General features: G+C 40.7%; 1 protein-coding gene across 1 annotated transcript in view; it reads left to right on the plus strand.

Moving 5' to 3' along the window:
* LOC115045380 (eukaryotic translation initiation factor 3 subunit H) overlaps positions 1-14,937 on the plus strand; it is a 48,374-nt gene extending 33,437 nt beyond the window's left edge. The window contains exons 5-8 of the mRNA XM_029505029.1: positions 1,160-1,309; positions 8,202-8,322; positions 14,058-14,190; positions 14,650-14,937. Coding sequence (XP_029360889.1) covers positions 1,160-1,309; positions 8,202-8,322; positions 14,058-14,190; positions 14,650-14,744 — 499 coding nt within the window. The 3' untranslated portion in view covers positions 14,745-14,937. The remainder of the gene's footprint in view (positions 1-1,159; positions 1,310-8,201; positions 8,323-14,057; positions 14,191-14,649) is intronic.
* Positions 14,938-15,536: the final 599 nt, after the last annotated feature.

The raw sequence follows: 15,536 nt of genomic DNA on the forward strand, positions 1-15,536 counted from the left end.
TCTACTTGGAATACAAAATAACTTCTATCAAAATGACCTTATCTGAATCAAATGATGTTCCACAACCCTATTTATCATACAGACAAGCATACCATAAACATCTTTGTTTGTGGTAGAGTGCGCATGGTGGATTAATGCAGCCAGCGTATTGATCCCATAACAAGCACAACACGTCTAACAAGCAAACATTAGACATATGCAGACATTAGTCTGTAGCTCATGCACTGTGCACAAGTGACAAGCTGAACCAATGCAGACAGTCAATGCCATTGGATTTATGTGAGACATTAACCAAGGTTTGAAGTTCTTTTTTGTGTTAACAAGACCATGTCGGAGAAAGAGAGAGAGTGAGAGATGCAGCTTTTAGATGCTGAGGAAGAAGGGGTGGTTAAAAATGGCTCAGTGCTTTGCATTTATCAGCTGAGCACATAATGAAAACTACTGAGTCTGACGTGGCCCAGGGAGGGGCAACATAACTGTCTTGTATCAAACCATTGTCAGATACTATAAGGCTGAGGTTCGGTTTAGTTAGAAGCATACAGCAAGTGGTAACAATACAAAACCCAATCTGTAACTTGTAAGAAGAAGCGCACATCCATGAGCAGTAAAAATTTAAATAAGTCCAAGCAGACTTGGAGGGATCTCTGCCATGAAAAAATGAAACAGGTGTCTGGGTAGAACAACTGTAAACCTCACCCACTTCCTGTTCATTCGAAAATATGTCAAAAAATCGGAGGAGAACTGAAAAACTGGACTTTTACTGGAAGGCTTTTGTTTGTTTGAGCCAGTCTCCACAACTGATTCATACTCACTCGTATGTGTTGTGTCTTTGTGCATCGACAGGCAAGCTTTGCCTTTAAAACCACTTAGTGTCTCAAGCAGAAAATTAAAGGGGTTCCCTTGAGTTTTAGTAAAGTATAGCTTTTTGTCCACACAACAGAAAAAAACACAGTGCCGTCACTTAAGAGTTGAAACTATGATTGTAATTCATATCACAAGATTAAGGAGAATTTAAGAGCATCTTCTGTAACAGAGAAATCCTTTCCAGTCTTATCAGAAATGGCACAAACATTACAGTACACTATAAACATGTCTACACCTCTGCTGCGAAAGCAAATTCTATCTCAACCTTCTTGTCTCTCTTTCTTTTACTCTTCAGCCTAAAGAAGGCCAACATCGGTTTCGAGCATATGTTCGAGGAGGTACCCATTATCATCAAGAATTCCCACCTCATCAACGTACTGATGTGGGAGCTGGAGGACAAATCCACAGTCGCCGACAAACACGAACTGCTCAACCTCTCAAGCAGGTCAGCAGCCATTTACTATGAGTGCCTGAGGGCTGGCATCTTGGTTGTAAAAGTGTTAAGTGTAAATGCTGGTGTATCTGCTATCTGGATTAACTATTTCACACGGGCTTCCCTTAAGGGATCAGCATTTACTAGATGCTTCTGCATCGTGTGGGGAATTGTGTCAATGAATCAACATCTGTCCTCGGTAAAACCTGACCTTCTGTCCTGTTGTAAATTTCTTAATCTAATACTTACATTGCTGGGAACACACCGGTGACAGCTGTGGATGCTCAGGAGTTGTCATACAGTTTGTAAGTTCATTCCTCGTTTTAAAGCAATACATTGTTTTGCTAAATAATATCTCTCCTATGAAGAACATGCAATTTAAATAAGTTGCACTTAGAAAGACATTAGTAAGCTCATAATAGCAGGAAGCTATTCAATCTTCAGACTTACAGTTGTGAAAGTGGACTCTTATTTCATGCCATCATTTTCATGCCATAAATTTGACCAGACCCTGTAAAATACTATTCCACAATCACATCCTGCAAATTGCAGTTGTTAACAAAGCGTTTGAATAATTTGATTCATTTGATTCATTTGCACTTGACCATCATGGTAGTGTGTAAATACATATCTACTCTATCTGCTAAAGAATACAGTGTCTTTCTTTAAAAGCAAGTCACAGTATCACTTAAATCCTGCTGGCTGTTTACACAGACAAGAGTTAAAGCTACTTCTAAATTAAAATTGATTTGACATTAGGGGACTCCTGGACATTAATCTGTGTCTTCTGCCCTCCTCTAAACTGTACCAGATTGAAGGAAGGACTACAAGGTATATTGATGTGTTCTGTCCTTTGTTTGCTCACCATACATGGCTTACATGGTGTTATCAAATACTTTTTAACTTTCCCTTTTGTATTACCATTGTCACATAGACCAAATTCTGAAATTACTTTATTTGGCTAATGTGTATTACTTTTGTATCCAGAGCTTTGTATAACTACAAAGAGCTGTATTACTACAGTGAATCACACATTCCTGCATTGCAATTAACACAGCCCAGTGTAGATGATTCTGACCCTGGACATAAACTGTCGCAAAGACAGACTTTGATTTGGGGGACTAGCTATATCAGAGAAGCTGAATGATTCAAAAGAAGATAATAAGATAATGTGCAGAATTGCGTAATCTACACTCTTCCTGTTTTTTGCGATGAGGAAACATGTCACCCAGTGTAGCTCTATGGCTCTTCTGTGTTAGTAATGTTAAAAGGATAATGTAATTACATCATTTGAAGGCATATTTGATCCTTTTTTCCTCCCTCTTTCAAACTAAATGTGGAGTCAAAATGAAGTCAGGCTAATATTTTAAAACCGAATTTTCATCACTACATTATCAGAGAGGTGGGGCCTTCAGTATCAGGGCATGACCTGTTACATGTGATTACAAGACTTTTTTTCACACGGCAGTTGATTGTGTCTCTTACTACCTGTAAATGCACAATACATTGAAAACAAACCTCAATATTTATTGTTTGGCTAAAATCTGCAACTCTCTTAGAGCTCACAGTCCACATGCACAAGTAGCCTGCTTCTTTTCGACTAGTCTGATTTCAGGAGCTCACTGGTGTGCCTCTGGAGAAGCATTGGGTGTTTGATTGGGATATATTGTCTAAAATGAGGTACAGTAAATGCCAAATCTAAATGTCAAAACATATTTATTCAGAAATGTCTCCGAAAGCAGGACTTGCTGCCAAACTTTGTCTTCCATTACTAATGAGCTCAATATGAACAAATATCCCCTCATCATATCAACTCAGCCAGGCTTTTTAAGTTTTGCATTTAGATCTCAGAGGCTCTCAGCATCATTCTCAGAAGAATTTATCAGCAATCATTTATGGAGATAAAACGCTCCAAGTGGAGCAACAGCTGTGAACTTGCTAATCAAAAAGCTTACCAGGGGCAGGTGTGACAAATTAGCACAATAACAACACAGTCCTGATTTGCACTGTTGGCGCGCAAGATCCACTGTGTTTAGTTATAGACAGTTGAGTAGAACAACTGTGTAGAACTGGAGTTGTTGAAACTTCCATCATCTGTATCTTGTGCCACAAGTAGCCCATCAATTACATGAATTCTTTGTATGGAATATCTGGCCAACCAAGCTTTGCGCCAGCACAGTCATTTGTTACAAATTGTCAAGAAGACTGAAAGAGAATACCTCACTTTTCTTGCATATTGCTCCATTTTCCAAGTGACTGCTCAAAGGTTGAAATATAGTTTTGTATATGACCCGAAGTGGGACAGAGGCAGCCCTCCCCTCCCCGTAGGTTTCCTGACATGAATGCTGATGGGAAGTCTGGTGAGATGAAATTGTTTCCTGAAGTTGTCAGATTGCTGCGCAGCCCTGTCCTTGTCTTCGATTGTAACGTCCATCTCTCTACATCTTCTGCTGACAGCCCCACCCTTTTCTCCTCATTTCCACCATCTCAAAAAAGTAAACGATAATGGGTTTTATTTAATGTTTTTCCTTTTGTCTCATTTTCCAATCTGCAGTCCCATTTGTCAATGTCATCTGTTTCTGAGGCTGAGTGAATGCATTTTCACTCCAGCAAACAGGATTGTTCTTACCACACATGATGATGTTGATGTGGTGATGGATTGCATGACTGTTTCATTTATTCATTTATGTTACTTGTCTCCCAGTGTTGAAAAGCCTCTTAATGTTTGCAATGTTACAAAGTAGTCTAAGTGTCATATATCTTAAATGATTCCCACTGTGGAATCAATCAGCCTTTAAACTCATATTTACTTTCTCTTTTGGAGTGTGAATAGTCTTCATCAAAAAACTTTCTCCTACAAGTGTAATCCTCTGATGTAACACCAGGAGTAGTCTGGCCTCAGACCTTTGGGACCCCTCTAAGTTGTTTGAGTGTACTGAGGGAGGACAGGAACTTTAAGAATCGATTTGAACTGCAGCTGGAGAAAGAATGAGACAAAAGTGAGGATTAATAGCTGGAAATAGGATCATGGATGAGGTGGTGACATACGTCACTCTGATTGAAAATTATCCTTGACAGACAAACTTTATCCATTGAAATTAGCTTGTCTTAAGCAGCGGCCATAGGTTCTACGGATAGTTTCTATGGTGGCTATTTCTTCTTTCCATTAATGGAATAATGACTGCAGACTGTCCGTCTGCACCAAGATCATCTGAAAGCTTTTTAATTTGCAGTATCAATTATCATGTTTTTTTGCACATTTAACTTTTTACCACAGTAGCATGATAGACATGTGAAGGTAATAATTAATGACATACTGCATTACAAAGACCCTTAGCCCAACCATAATATAACTGAAGGCCTATCCAAACCTAATTTGAGCCTGAACGCTAAAACCAACTCAAACAGCCATTTAAATATGTATACACAAACATGCACACACGCATACACACAGACTTCTGTTAAGTCTTGCTCAAACACTTGACACATGCATAAACGACAGATGTTTTCAAGGTTCCTGCTCTGACTAAATGATTTCCTTTGCATACATTATAAATGCACACTACACAAATTAGCTACCATCTCGCTTGATGAAACAGTTTTAGATCAGCTTTCGTCAGCGGGAATCTATTTTGACACAGTCAGAGGGACATAGTTGGGAGCTGTTATGGCGAGATTTGGTCCTGGTCCATCGGTTTTCATGTTTACAGCTCTGGTGTAGCAGTGCAGGGTTGACAAACTGACCACACAAACAGTGCTCTGAGGCAAGTGTGACGCACTGGAAGGGACTAAGGCAATCAACCTCTGGAAATAACTGTTGATGCCAAAGAAAGTCATATGTTTTTTTTTTTTTTCCCCTCAAAGTTGTCCATCTGTATGTTCTTGACTGTTAAATAAGCAAAGAGCGTAACCAAAAGTCCATTTGCAATATTTTCACACGGGCCTCTCGTAGATGATTGCATTTTTTATTTATATACACAATGCAGCTGCCTCTCTGCCATTTAAGATAAAGCCATAAAAGACCAAACATAAATCTTACAACAAAAGAGGTGTTTATCGGACGGTGAAGCATACAAGTTATAAATCAACAGTGGTTCCCAAGCAGGGTTCATGCTGTTATCTACATGCATGTGGTTACATTAGTGCCCTCTCTGTGCGAGCATGTTGGCCAGTAACTTTAATTAAGCTGCTGCTACTTAATTGTTGGTTGGTGTAACGGGTATAGTGAGGAGGGGTTCAGGTTGCGCATTCCTTTTTATGTTCACATGTTTACTTGTATGTTATCACAGGAATCTGAACTTTTGGTTTCTGCTCTCTTGACTGTTCTGGCTGCTGTCTTTCCTCTTCTTGTCAAGTCTACAAAAATGACAAAAACAATAATATACAGCTTTAATTAAAAAAATCTCCCCCTAATAGCGCACAGCAGAAAGTGCAAGACCTGGTGCTACTGCAACTTTTAATGTAAATTGATTTAATCAGTCATTTATGTTCCAGTTTGTGAACCTAATTCCATTACCATTCCCTTTTTAATTTAGTTTCTAATTACTTTCATAGCATCAGAATACTAAATCCATAGCTGTATTGGGATGAATATTAAAAATGTAATGTTTAAACCTTACCTTTTAATATTTTACAACACCCAAGGCCCTCGTGATATACGATTTATTGAAAACTGTGCACAAAATTTTTAAGTGGCTCAAGAGGACGTTTCCTTATGGATAAAGTTTGAAGTTCCACCACAGCAAAGCAAAGGAGCATTACTTACAAAAGCTACTTTTGTTATACTAACAAATGCTGCCTTGACTGCACAATGTGAAGCACTAAAATCTGAAGAAATAGACACCAATGACAGTTTTCATGGGAGCCTGTTTTCACTGAGGTACCAAATCCTCAATATCAATTTACAGTATGAAAGGTATTCCCAATCAATATTTTCTAGAATTAACGTGTGTGGAGAGGGCTTTTTTCCCCCGTCTAATTCATTTTGTACAGTGGTAGAAATTGGGAGTAGATTTTTTTTTTTTTTTTTTTTTCTCTTGGCAAGATTATTCTCCCCCTTAACAGAAGATGGAGAGTGGAGGAGCTGCAAGAGAGAGAGACATATTGATTTATATATATTAATTGAAAAATCTCAAAGCAGAGAGGAATGTAAGAAAAAAATCACACAAAACTCTCTCCACATACTCATACTCCACATACATTTACACACAAAGCAATTACATCAGCCCAACTGCACACAGAGCCAAAGCACACAATGTCGGCAGTCCTTGCGGCTACAATTGTCATTTAAATAAACAGTCAGAATCTGTTTCCCCCCAATGCCGGCTGCATTATGTAGCACCAAGACATTCATAAATGAAACAGTATAACCCTACAGAGAGAAACTACAAAAAGGAGAAGACTTGAAGTGGGGCAATGCAGGCTTCCCAAGGTTGAGTTTCAGTCAGTTGTGAGACATCCTGTTAAAAACAGGGCTCATGGGAGGAGAGAGAAAAGGGAAGGATGGTAGAGTTGTGTGTTGATTGTTGTCAGCATTGTCAGCACAGCACTGTTGGGGAAAAGACGAGGCATGTGAGCGGAGCAGAGATGTAGAACAGGGACAAGAGGTAGTGTCCTCGGGTCTGAGTACTGTCTAACCCCAAAAGAGAGGTTTCATCTCTCTTGGGAGACATAAAAGCAACATATCTGGTGTGAGGTGAACTCATAAGATGAGGTCAGAATAGATGGAAGATATTGAGTGTTTAAAAGATGTGGATGCAGCATTTTTAGACTTGAACTATGAGGGACATCTCAGAGCTTGGACGGTCTGAGTGTGCTGTGATGTAGCAGGGGCTATTTAAGAGCTTTTTTCTGTCAGTATTAGTACAGGATATAGTAGTATTGTGATGATAGCAGGTGAACTGGTTGAATGCAGCATATACCAGTAAAGGCAAGTATTGGTGCTCTCAGGCCTCTGCTAAACTTCCTCTGACATGGGAAGGGGTCAGCTGTAATTTTTTTCATAGACAGAAGTGTAACCCTTTAATTTGTGGTGTTGTGGAAGTTTTTCCTGAGAAGCTGATCAAATTATACAGACTGCATTTGCACCTGGGTAAAGAATAGTGAGGCCAGATCAACCTGGTGCTGTTGGGCAGAGCGTGGTGAACTTTAGCAGTTTGCATGGATCGGGGTTACATTATAATTCCTGGTTTAATGAGGTCCAGCTGACGTACAAGTACACAAAATTCTGTGAGCTGGTGATCAGACATGAGTACAGCATGGTGCTTCTTTAAGGTTTAAAACACGTCTTCGACAAAGTCAGTGTTATTTAGGTAAACCATTAACGTGTACATGCTCAGTTTGGTGATGCCTTGATCCATGCAGCAGCCATTACTCACTGTCACTGTAGTAGATCGACAGATTTACAGCAAGTTCTGAGGAAAGTCACTGTAGAAGAAGAAGTTGGATGTGATGATTAAAATACAGTGACTGTGTTGCAGTTTTACATGCTTCTCGGTTCCTCTTAAATACCTTGGCTATCTGAACAACAATATATTATGGAAGTAAGCAGAAAAGAGAATGATGTCATGGTTTTGATAACATCTGTTATCAAAACGCAGCCGTATGCAGTTTGTGTGGCCGCAGAAAGAGATGGAGTTTCGTTCAGTACAGTTCATGGGTCAATGCCTCCAGATGTCAGTGTGTCCACAAACCCTGAATTAATCGTGATTGTCAGACCAGTCACACTATTGATGTGTGGGAATGTGTACAACTTTATACATGGTGTCCATCGTGCGTTCTAAACACCACCGTGAGGTTTTTTTTTTTTTTTTTTGAATGAAACAATAAGCGTACAGAATTGAGAAGACATAGAACATAGAATTGAATAAAGTAATGTGTTGACATGTTGACAATTTTCTTCCAGCAACCACTTGGAGAAGAGTCTTCAGCTTCTTATGGATAGAGTGGACGATATGAGCCAAGACATTGTCAAATACAACACCTACAGCCGGAACCTGAGTAAGCAGCAGCAGCAGAAGCACCAGGTAAACTCATGCACAAACTTTCATGAACTGAAATCCCCACACCACCCACAGAAAGTGTACACAAACAGGCGCATTCACACAAATCACACTAGAGTCACGTTTCAGTGAGGAACAACTAACCCAAGAGGGAGGAGGTGAACGCCTTTAGGATAAACGTTTAATCCTATTTTAGAGATTTTAGAGAGAGCTGACTAAGAGGGCCACTTCACACATACAGTGGTGCTTTTTTTAAATACTTTTTTTTTTTTTTTTATTATTTCTCTTTCCAAAAATGCAATGTTGAAGCGAAACTGCCTATGATAAAAGTCCAAATTAAGTTGTTAATACCAGGAGATGACAGGAGGTGGACTGGAAGTCTGTTAGCCTAGAGGAAATGATCGCATGTCGTATGTTAGCAGATTGTTTGGGTGAATTTGGCCCAATTTTAGAGAGAAACAGTTGACCCCAGAACAGAAAATGATCAGTAAGACCCACACTCTGAATCCTGCAGGAGAGACTGAGAACAGGTGTTGAGGCTGGTAATATTCTACTAAAGTAACAGGCACTGTGGCCCAGTTTGTCAATGGGATCTAACAGAAAAACATTGATTTGTTACATTGTTTCATAAAGTTATTAAGGTTGTTAAAATTGATTTTGGTCAGCTCTGACCGGTGATAGGCTGTTCCCTCATGAACACTCATTTTTCTGATGGCTGTCAGGAGAAAAAAAATGGATCCCGGTTCTTCTCTAGGATGACAAGTCCCGTGGCACCATAGAGAGAATGTCTGTCTGAATTGAAGAAAGGAACCCTCCTGATGATGAAATTGCCAGCGATCAGAGCAGTTGACAGGCTAAAGCAGTGTACTTCATTGACCGTGATCTGCGGTGACCTTACCAGCTATGGTGTGACAGAAGTGTGTTGTGGTAGACATGCAGTTTGTCGAAAGACAATGGTCTGCAGCTTACTGCTGAGCAATGGGAGGAGGAGGAGAACATCTCCTCAAATTTTTTGGCTTTTTATCGTGGTGGACCAAACAGCTGCTTGATTCATGCCAGCAGCCAGTGGAGCGAAGTCAGTGGAAACTGGCATAGCCAGAGGGGAATCCAGGTTTGAAGGTAGTAAAACCGTGGGGGCATTTGCCGGAGGGCAGTTAGAACCATCGGAGCATCAATGGGATGGGTGTCATCTAAATGGTCTAATAGCGGTTGGAGGGGTCTCAGGAAGGCGATGAGACAGCCCCATCACAGTATTTATTATGACTGTGGCATCAACTGTTAATGACTGATGGTTATGTGTTGAGTAGAGGGAAAGCTGCAGACAAGTAGTTGGTCCCACAGAGCTGTGTGCTTGATGGCTGCAGGTGATATGTCTGAACAGTTTCATAGAAAGCTGTGAGATATCCTCCTGAAGGTCAGCAATCTGTTTGGAGCCTCGTAAAGTCGAAGGTCACAGTTGGTAAGGTTGAAAAATCCAGGGTTGGATATTTTAAAACCTTCAGTGAAAGCGACTGAGCCTGGTACAGGTACCAGGCGAAAACTTACACTATGTGATACATGCTGAGTCCCTCAGACATGATACCAATCAGCCCAAAAGCACACCTTCCAACCACAAAGCAAAAAATATTTCCAGCCCCATGTTTTGAGATACACCTACAGCCAAAGACTCAGCTGGAAAGCGGCAGGTATATTTCTCTCGGAGATGGACACAACCAATTGCAGCTGTAATCACAGCAGGCAGGCAGCAAAAGCACCAGGTAGCACAAACACAAAGACACTGACCCACAAACAGAAAATATGGCCCACCAGGCTTGAACATTAATGTAGATGCACCCGCTGAGACTCTAGAGCTGCAAATACAGCAAACTGCAAAGGTTAAGGATATAAGCATTACTTGTTAGGGTGATTTTAATAGGCAGTGACGTGCACATGGGACAGAGTAGGTTGAGCCCCAGTTTATAGTCAGTCTTATTGAGTCTGCTAGAGTTCCGTTTTATTGGGGGGGTTCAGGTCTGTGCAGCAGGCCGCTGTGTGTTCACTTGTTTGATAAGCCATCAAAAAAGTGGAGACTGCAAAAATGCTGACTTAAACGCTAGAAAACCCACAGTAACACACACGCACTGCTCTGCCTGATGATTGTACAATAAAGCTTTCAAATCTAAATTAGTGCTAAGAGAGCTAATCACCACCACCTACACGTGTGAGTAACTTCAAGCAAAGACACAGACAGGTTTAAAAGTCATCCCCGTTGTTTTGACCCGACATTAACAAGATAACAATGACTAATGCTAACCTTCAAAGATCTGTCATAGTTCTATTATTCCTCACCTTGCTGCTGCTGCTGCTGCTGACATGCATCCACTGCAGACCAGCATCGCTTGAATTTCAGACACGCTGCTCCATCTGCTGCATTTTTTTTCTTGTCAAAAATTGTTTATTCTCATCACCACATGGCCTGCTTCGGCGATGCAGTCATTAATTTTTCCCTATGTAAAGAAAATTTGGTTCATAAGGTTAAATACAATGCATCATGCTCAGACAATCTTCAGATACAGCTGGAACCGAGGAGCAGTTGAGCTCTACGGACACAGAGCTGGTATTAATATATGAATGCTTTGTTTTATTTTAATGAATAAGTGATAAAACAGTTTTAATTATTTTTGTAGCGGACACATCACAAACTAGAACTCTATTTAAAACTAGCAGCACTATTCGAAACACACACATACTCTGTGTGCAAGGGATCAAGACACACACATACACTCACATCTCCTCCAAGTACATAGCCAGAAGCACTTAAAAGAGCAGAACACACACACACACACCTATGAGAAGTCACATGTACCATCCGTAGCTACAACCTCGACCAGATGCTTCATAAACATCCAGCAACACATGCAAACAGAAAGGGTCAACACACACATTAGTCAGGAAAAATTTAAGCAAAGAGGCACAAGGTGACTTACAAGTGTGTAGTGAGCGTACACACAAACTCACACCTTTCGTTCAAGCAACTGCATCATCCTCACTGTCATTATTCTCTGCAAGTGGAAATGAGGAAATGTCTGAAGTGGTGAGTCGAGCTGAGTCGTCGTCATGTTGGCCGACAACAGATAAAGACGAGGCCAAGTTCACTCACCTTAAGACAGCTGGAAGCAAACATGCGTCTGTGATCACAGGTTGTCTTCTGAGTGCATGTGAGGCATTCACAACTTCTGCAAAGAAAATACACGCCTACATAGCCACACATCCTCAGGCCAATCACCCACACTGCAGCCATTATGATCCATCATCCTCCACTGCTGACCTTCTCATCATCACAGCCCCTGAGCATCACCCCGACACAAATACACACATACACACAGACATCCAGGAAGCTCATGTCATACACCGTATCATGCAGACAGCCTCTCCAATGGTAGCTACTTTGTTCACGTTTCATGTGGTTCTCTACAATGAACCAAAAATGCACACAGAAAAAGAAAGTGAGCCTCTATTACACCTTTCAGAAAGCTACAGGACTTGCTCTGTGTAATCTTGTGCTATTGACCCTGCTGCTTCCTGGACAAATGGAACCTTATTAATCATCATAGAAAGTTGCAAAAATGGCAGGTTGTGGAGAGGGCTCCATTTTTCATTTATAGCTCTCTGAATTTGGTAAATAGCCGGCTTGCAGGCGCAGTCTGTGGCCAAGTTCGTCTTTGTGCTTGGAAATGTATCTCACACTACCTTGTATTTATTAACTCTCTATTTTTATTTTCTCTTTTTTAACCCATAGAACCAGGCCACACTTGATATGGAGGGGTATATCAATCTTACGAATAAGCAATCATGATTCATGGTTAATAATAGAGGTTCCATAAACTCACACAGCGTATGGATCCAGTGTGCCAAATATACATCAGAGAAGCTATAATGAAGAGTATAGAGGTTTAACTGACACGTTTTGGACCAGGTTCAAAACAGGCCTGTGGAAAACTCCTAGAACTTGACATGTATATCTTTGATCTAAAGGGAATTGAAGGTTTATTGTACGAGACTAATGGATCCTGAAAGATCACAGTAATGAGAGGACACCAATCTGCATTCTCATACAAGTAGTTATAGTTGATAAACTAAAATATCTAAGAACAAAGAAAGTTGTAAATTTGTTTGTTGGTATGCTTCAATAAAATTCTCATTTTCAGCCTCTACACCAACAATACAAAATCTGAAGCCAACTGGACAATATATAGAAAATAAGCATTTTCTAACCAAAAATGTAGTTGTCACTTAACAGCATCCATTTTTACTCAGGGCAATAATATCCTAATATATTTTCTCCCATGGCAGTCATGATGTACCATGTGGTCAGAACTGATACTGAGCGGAATTGTACAGTAAAAAGACAATTTTCCCAACACAATTTGACTGTTAATTTATTTGGATGCAGTCTGACTTTAGTCACAGCTCAGATCTCTGGGAGGGTTTCATGCAAAAACCTCTAGTTTAGATACTAAAATGGGAGATTTTAGCCATCCTGCTTAAGCCAAACATCGCACACTGCCAGGAACACACTATCCCCGGTATTAAGTGTGGTGGTTCCAGCACTGTGCTGTGGGGATGCTTCTCTGCAGCAGATCCTGGAAGGCTTGTGGGGGCAGAGAGTAAAATAAATACAGAGGAATCCTGCTGCAAGAGAACTGCAACGTGAGACATTATTTCCCACTAAGACAGGAACCTCAAGCATGAAGCCAAAGCGACTCAGGGGACCAGACCTCAATCCAGTCCCTCACAGTCCCTGTGCAACTTGACAGAACTTGAACAGTTTGTGAAGAATAACTGGGAAAAATAGTAACAAAAGGTACCTCTTCTAGAGGCTGACTTAAAAGAGGATGCTTTATGATTGTACTTAATTTAGATCAATTCGATTTTTGGGGGGGTTTACTTCTAAACGAGGCAGATTTCTTCTTAGGCAGTGTGTGTCTATATTTAAATAAAAGCTGCACAAGCTTAAAACAGTTTTTTCTCTCTCTCTAGAATTTGCATAGTTATACATTAGCATTTTAATATTGCACAGTATTGCTGTGATGCAATGACAGGTAAAAACACAGGGTGCTGGTGTAAGGATCCAAATAGTCTTATTTTTCCTTTACTGCTTATCTTATCCATTTTTATCAGCATTGTGGGATGTTTGTTTGAAAGCACCAAGGATGCCCCCCCCCCAATCAGCCTCCCTTTCCAATGGTCTGTGTCATTCTCTCCTCCATCTTGCCAACTTAACAAGGCTTTTAGGATGGCCAGAGAACCAGCACCTCTCTGATTTACTGATCGTCGGGCCTCCACAACTCACTCCTTCTTTGTCAGCACTCGCACCTCTTCTTTTTCTTCTTTATCCCTTCTTTCAACACAATTGTCTACATTTCACTTAATTCTATATAGTTTCCATTGCCTGTCTGTCTTTTTCATACTATCTGCTGCTGCTCTTCTCTCCAACTCCCTCCTGTTATTTTGCCTCTTCCTGTTTCTGACTTACCTTTTCCTTTTTCTCACTTTTACTCCCACTCCTCACTTTCCTGTCATCACCTTTTTCTTTTGTCTTCAAATTCTCATCCAGTTTTTTCTTGCCTCCATCATTGCATGCCATCCTTTTCTGTCCATTTTATCTTTTTTATTTACACATTCCTCTTTCACAGTGCTATTTACGTTATGTGTTTTTTTTTTTTGTGGCTCTCCTCTGCTCATGTCACCCCTCTCTCCCTTTGCGTCCCTCCCCTCAGTACCTCCAGAGGCGACAGCAGGAAAACGCTCAGCGCCAGAGCAGAGGGGAGCCACCGCTGCCTGAGGAGGACATCACCAAAATGTTCAAGCCTCCACAGCCTCCACCACGTATGGACACGCTGCTCATTGCAGGTACACACACACACACACACACGCACTCGCACCGACACAAACACATAGGTGGCACTCTTCCCCAACACAAAGACCTCTTCCAAACAGCATCACCTGCCTCTGCTCCCCTCACAGGAGCTCAGGTTTGGTTTGGTAATTATAAACTCCATTATCTTGAAATTATATTAATTTGAGATTTATTGACTCAGTCTCTAACTTGACCGCCTTTTTCCCAGTTGTTTTACGCTGCTCTGATCGCAGCTCTCCTCCACCTTCTGACAACATTCTGATCCTTCTGTTTACTTAGTTCCCCGACTAATTTGATGTTTCGCTATGCTGCTTTTTCTACTCCCCACCCCTCTGTTTCTTGCCTCCACCTAATTGTCTAAATGTTTGTGCACAAATGCTCACATGTATGCATGTTTTTGTGAGTGTGCATTTGCGTGGATGGCATGTATTCATGTTGCTTCTCTCCAACAGGGCAAATTAATAACTACTGCCAAAATGTGAAGGAGTTTACCTCACAGAACCTTGGGAAGCTGTTCATGGCTGAAGCTCTCCAAGGCCACAACTAGAGGAGAGTTGACAGAGATGGGGAAGGAAAATACACAGGGGAGCAACAGAGATGCAACACCTTTAGAGCTTCACTACACAAGAGCTTCTTTTCTAAGAATTTATTCATTGTTTTTATGTCTAACTATATCTTGGATGAATGACATCTTTGCAGATTACTTCATTTTGATTTGAAATAAAAGACTTGCATCTCTACATCCTCTGACTCTTGGCGTTTTGTCACAGCTGAACTGTATTCAGCTTTTGATGGTGACTGCAGTGTTCTGTACTGTAGGTAAGGGCATTGTTTTGCTGCACAAAAAGTTTTTTCTGTTCAGAATATAAATATGCTAAAATGGATCTTGTGCATAAAGCATAATAATTATACACGAGAATGGTACTTATACATAATTTTATTGCTACATGCTTTTCGTCTTGCAGTTCAAACACCCAGCAGGTGAAACCAATTATTAGAGGATTTACTGAAGTGCCAGTTCACATTGTGGGAACAATGGTTTCCTTGTAAACAGAACTGCAGAACAGAACTGAGCAATAAATTGCCAGCTACACACTCAGCCCCCACCTTCTCATTGTGCCAAAGAGACTTCTCTGATTGTTCTCTTCTTTCCTGAGGTGAAATTACATGATACAGCAGAATCTGACTTTCTTCCACACAGGTAGCAATTAGAACCTATTCATTTTTGGGATGAATAAATAAACAACACAATCCCAGTAGTCAGATTTGGCATGAAACAAAGAACTGATAAGTTTTCAGACATTTGAAGAAGGAACTGCAGGTGTGCCTGACAGACATA

Source organism: Echeneis naucrates, chromosome 6 (genome assembly GCF_900963305.1).
Source record: "Echeneis naucrates chromosome 6, fEcheNa1.1, whole genome shotgun sequence".
Lineage (NCBI taxonomy): Eukaryota > Metazoa > Chordata > Actinopteri > Carangiformes > Echeneidae > Echeneis > Echeneis naucrates.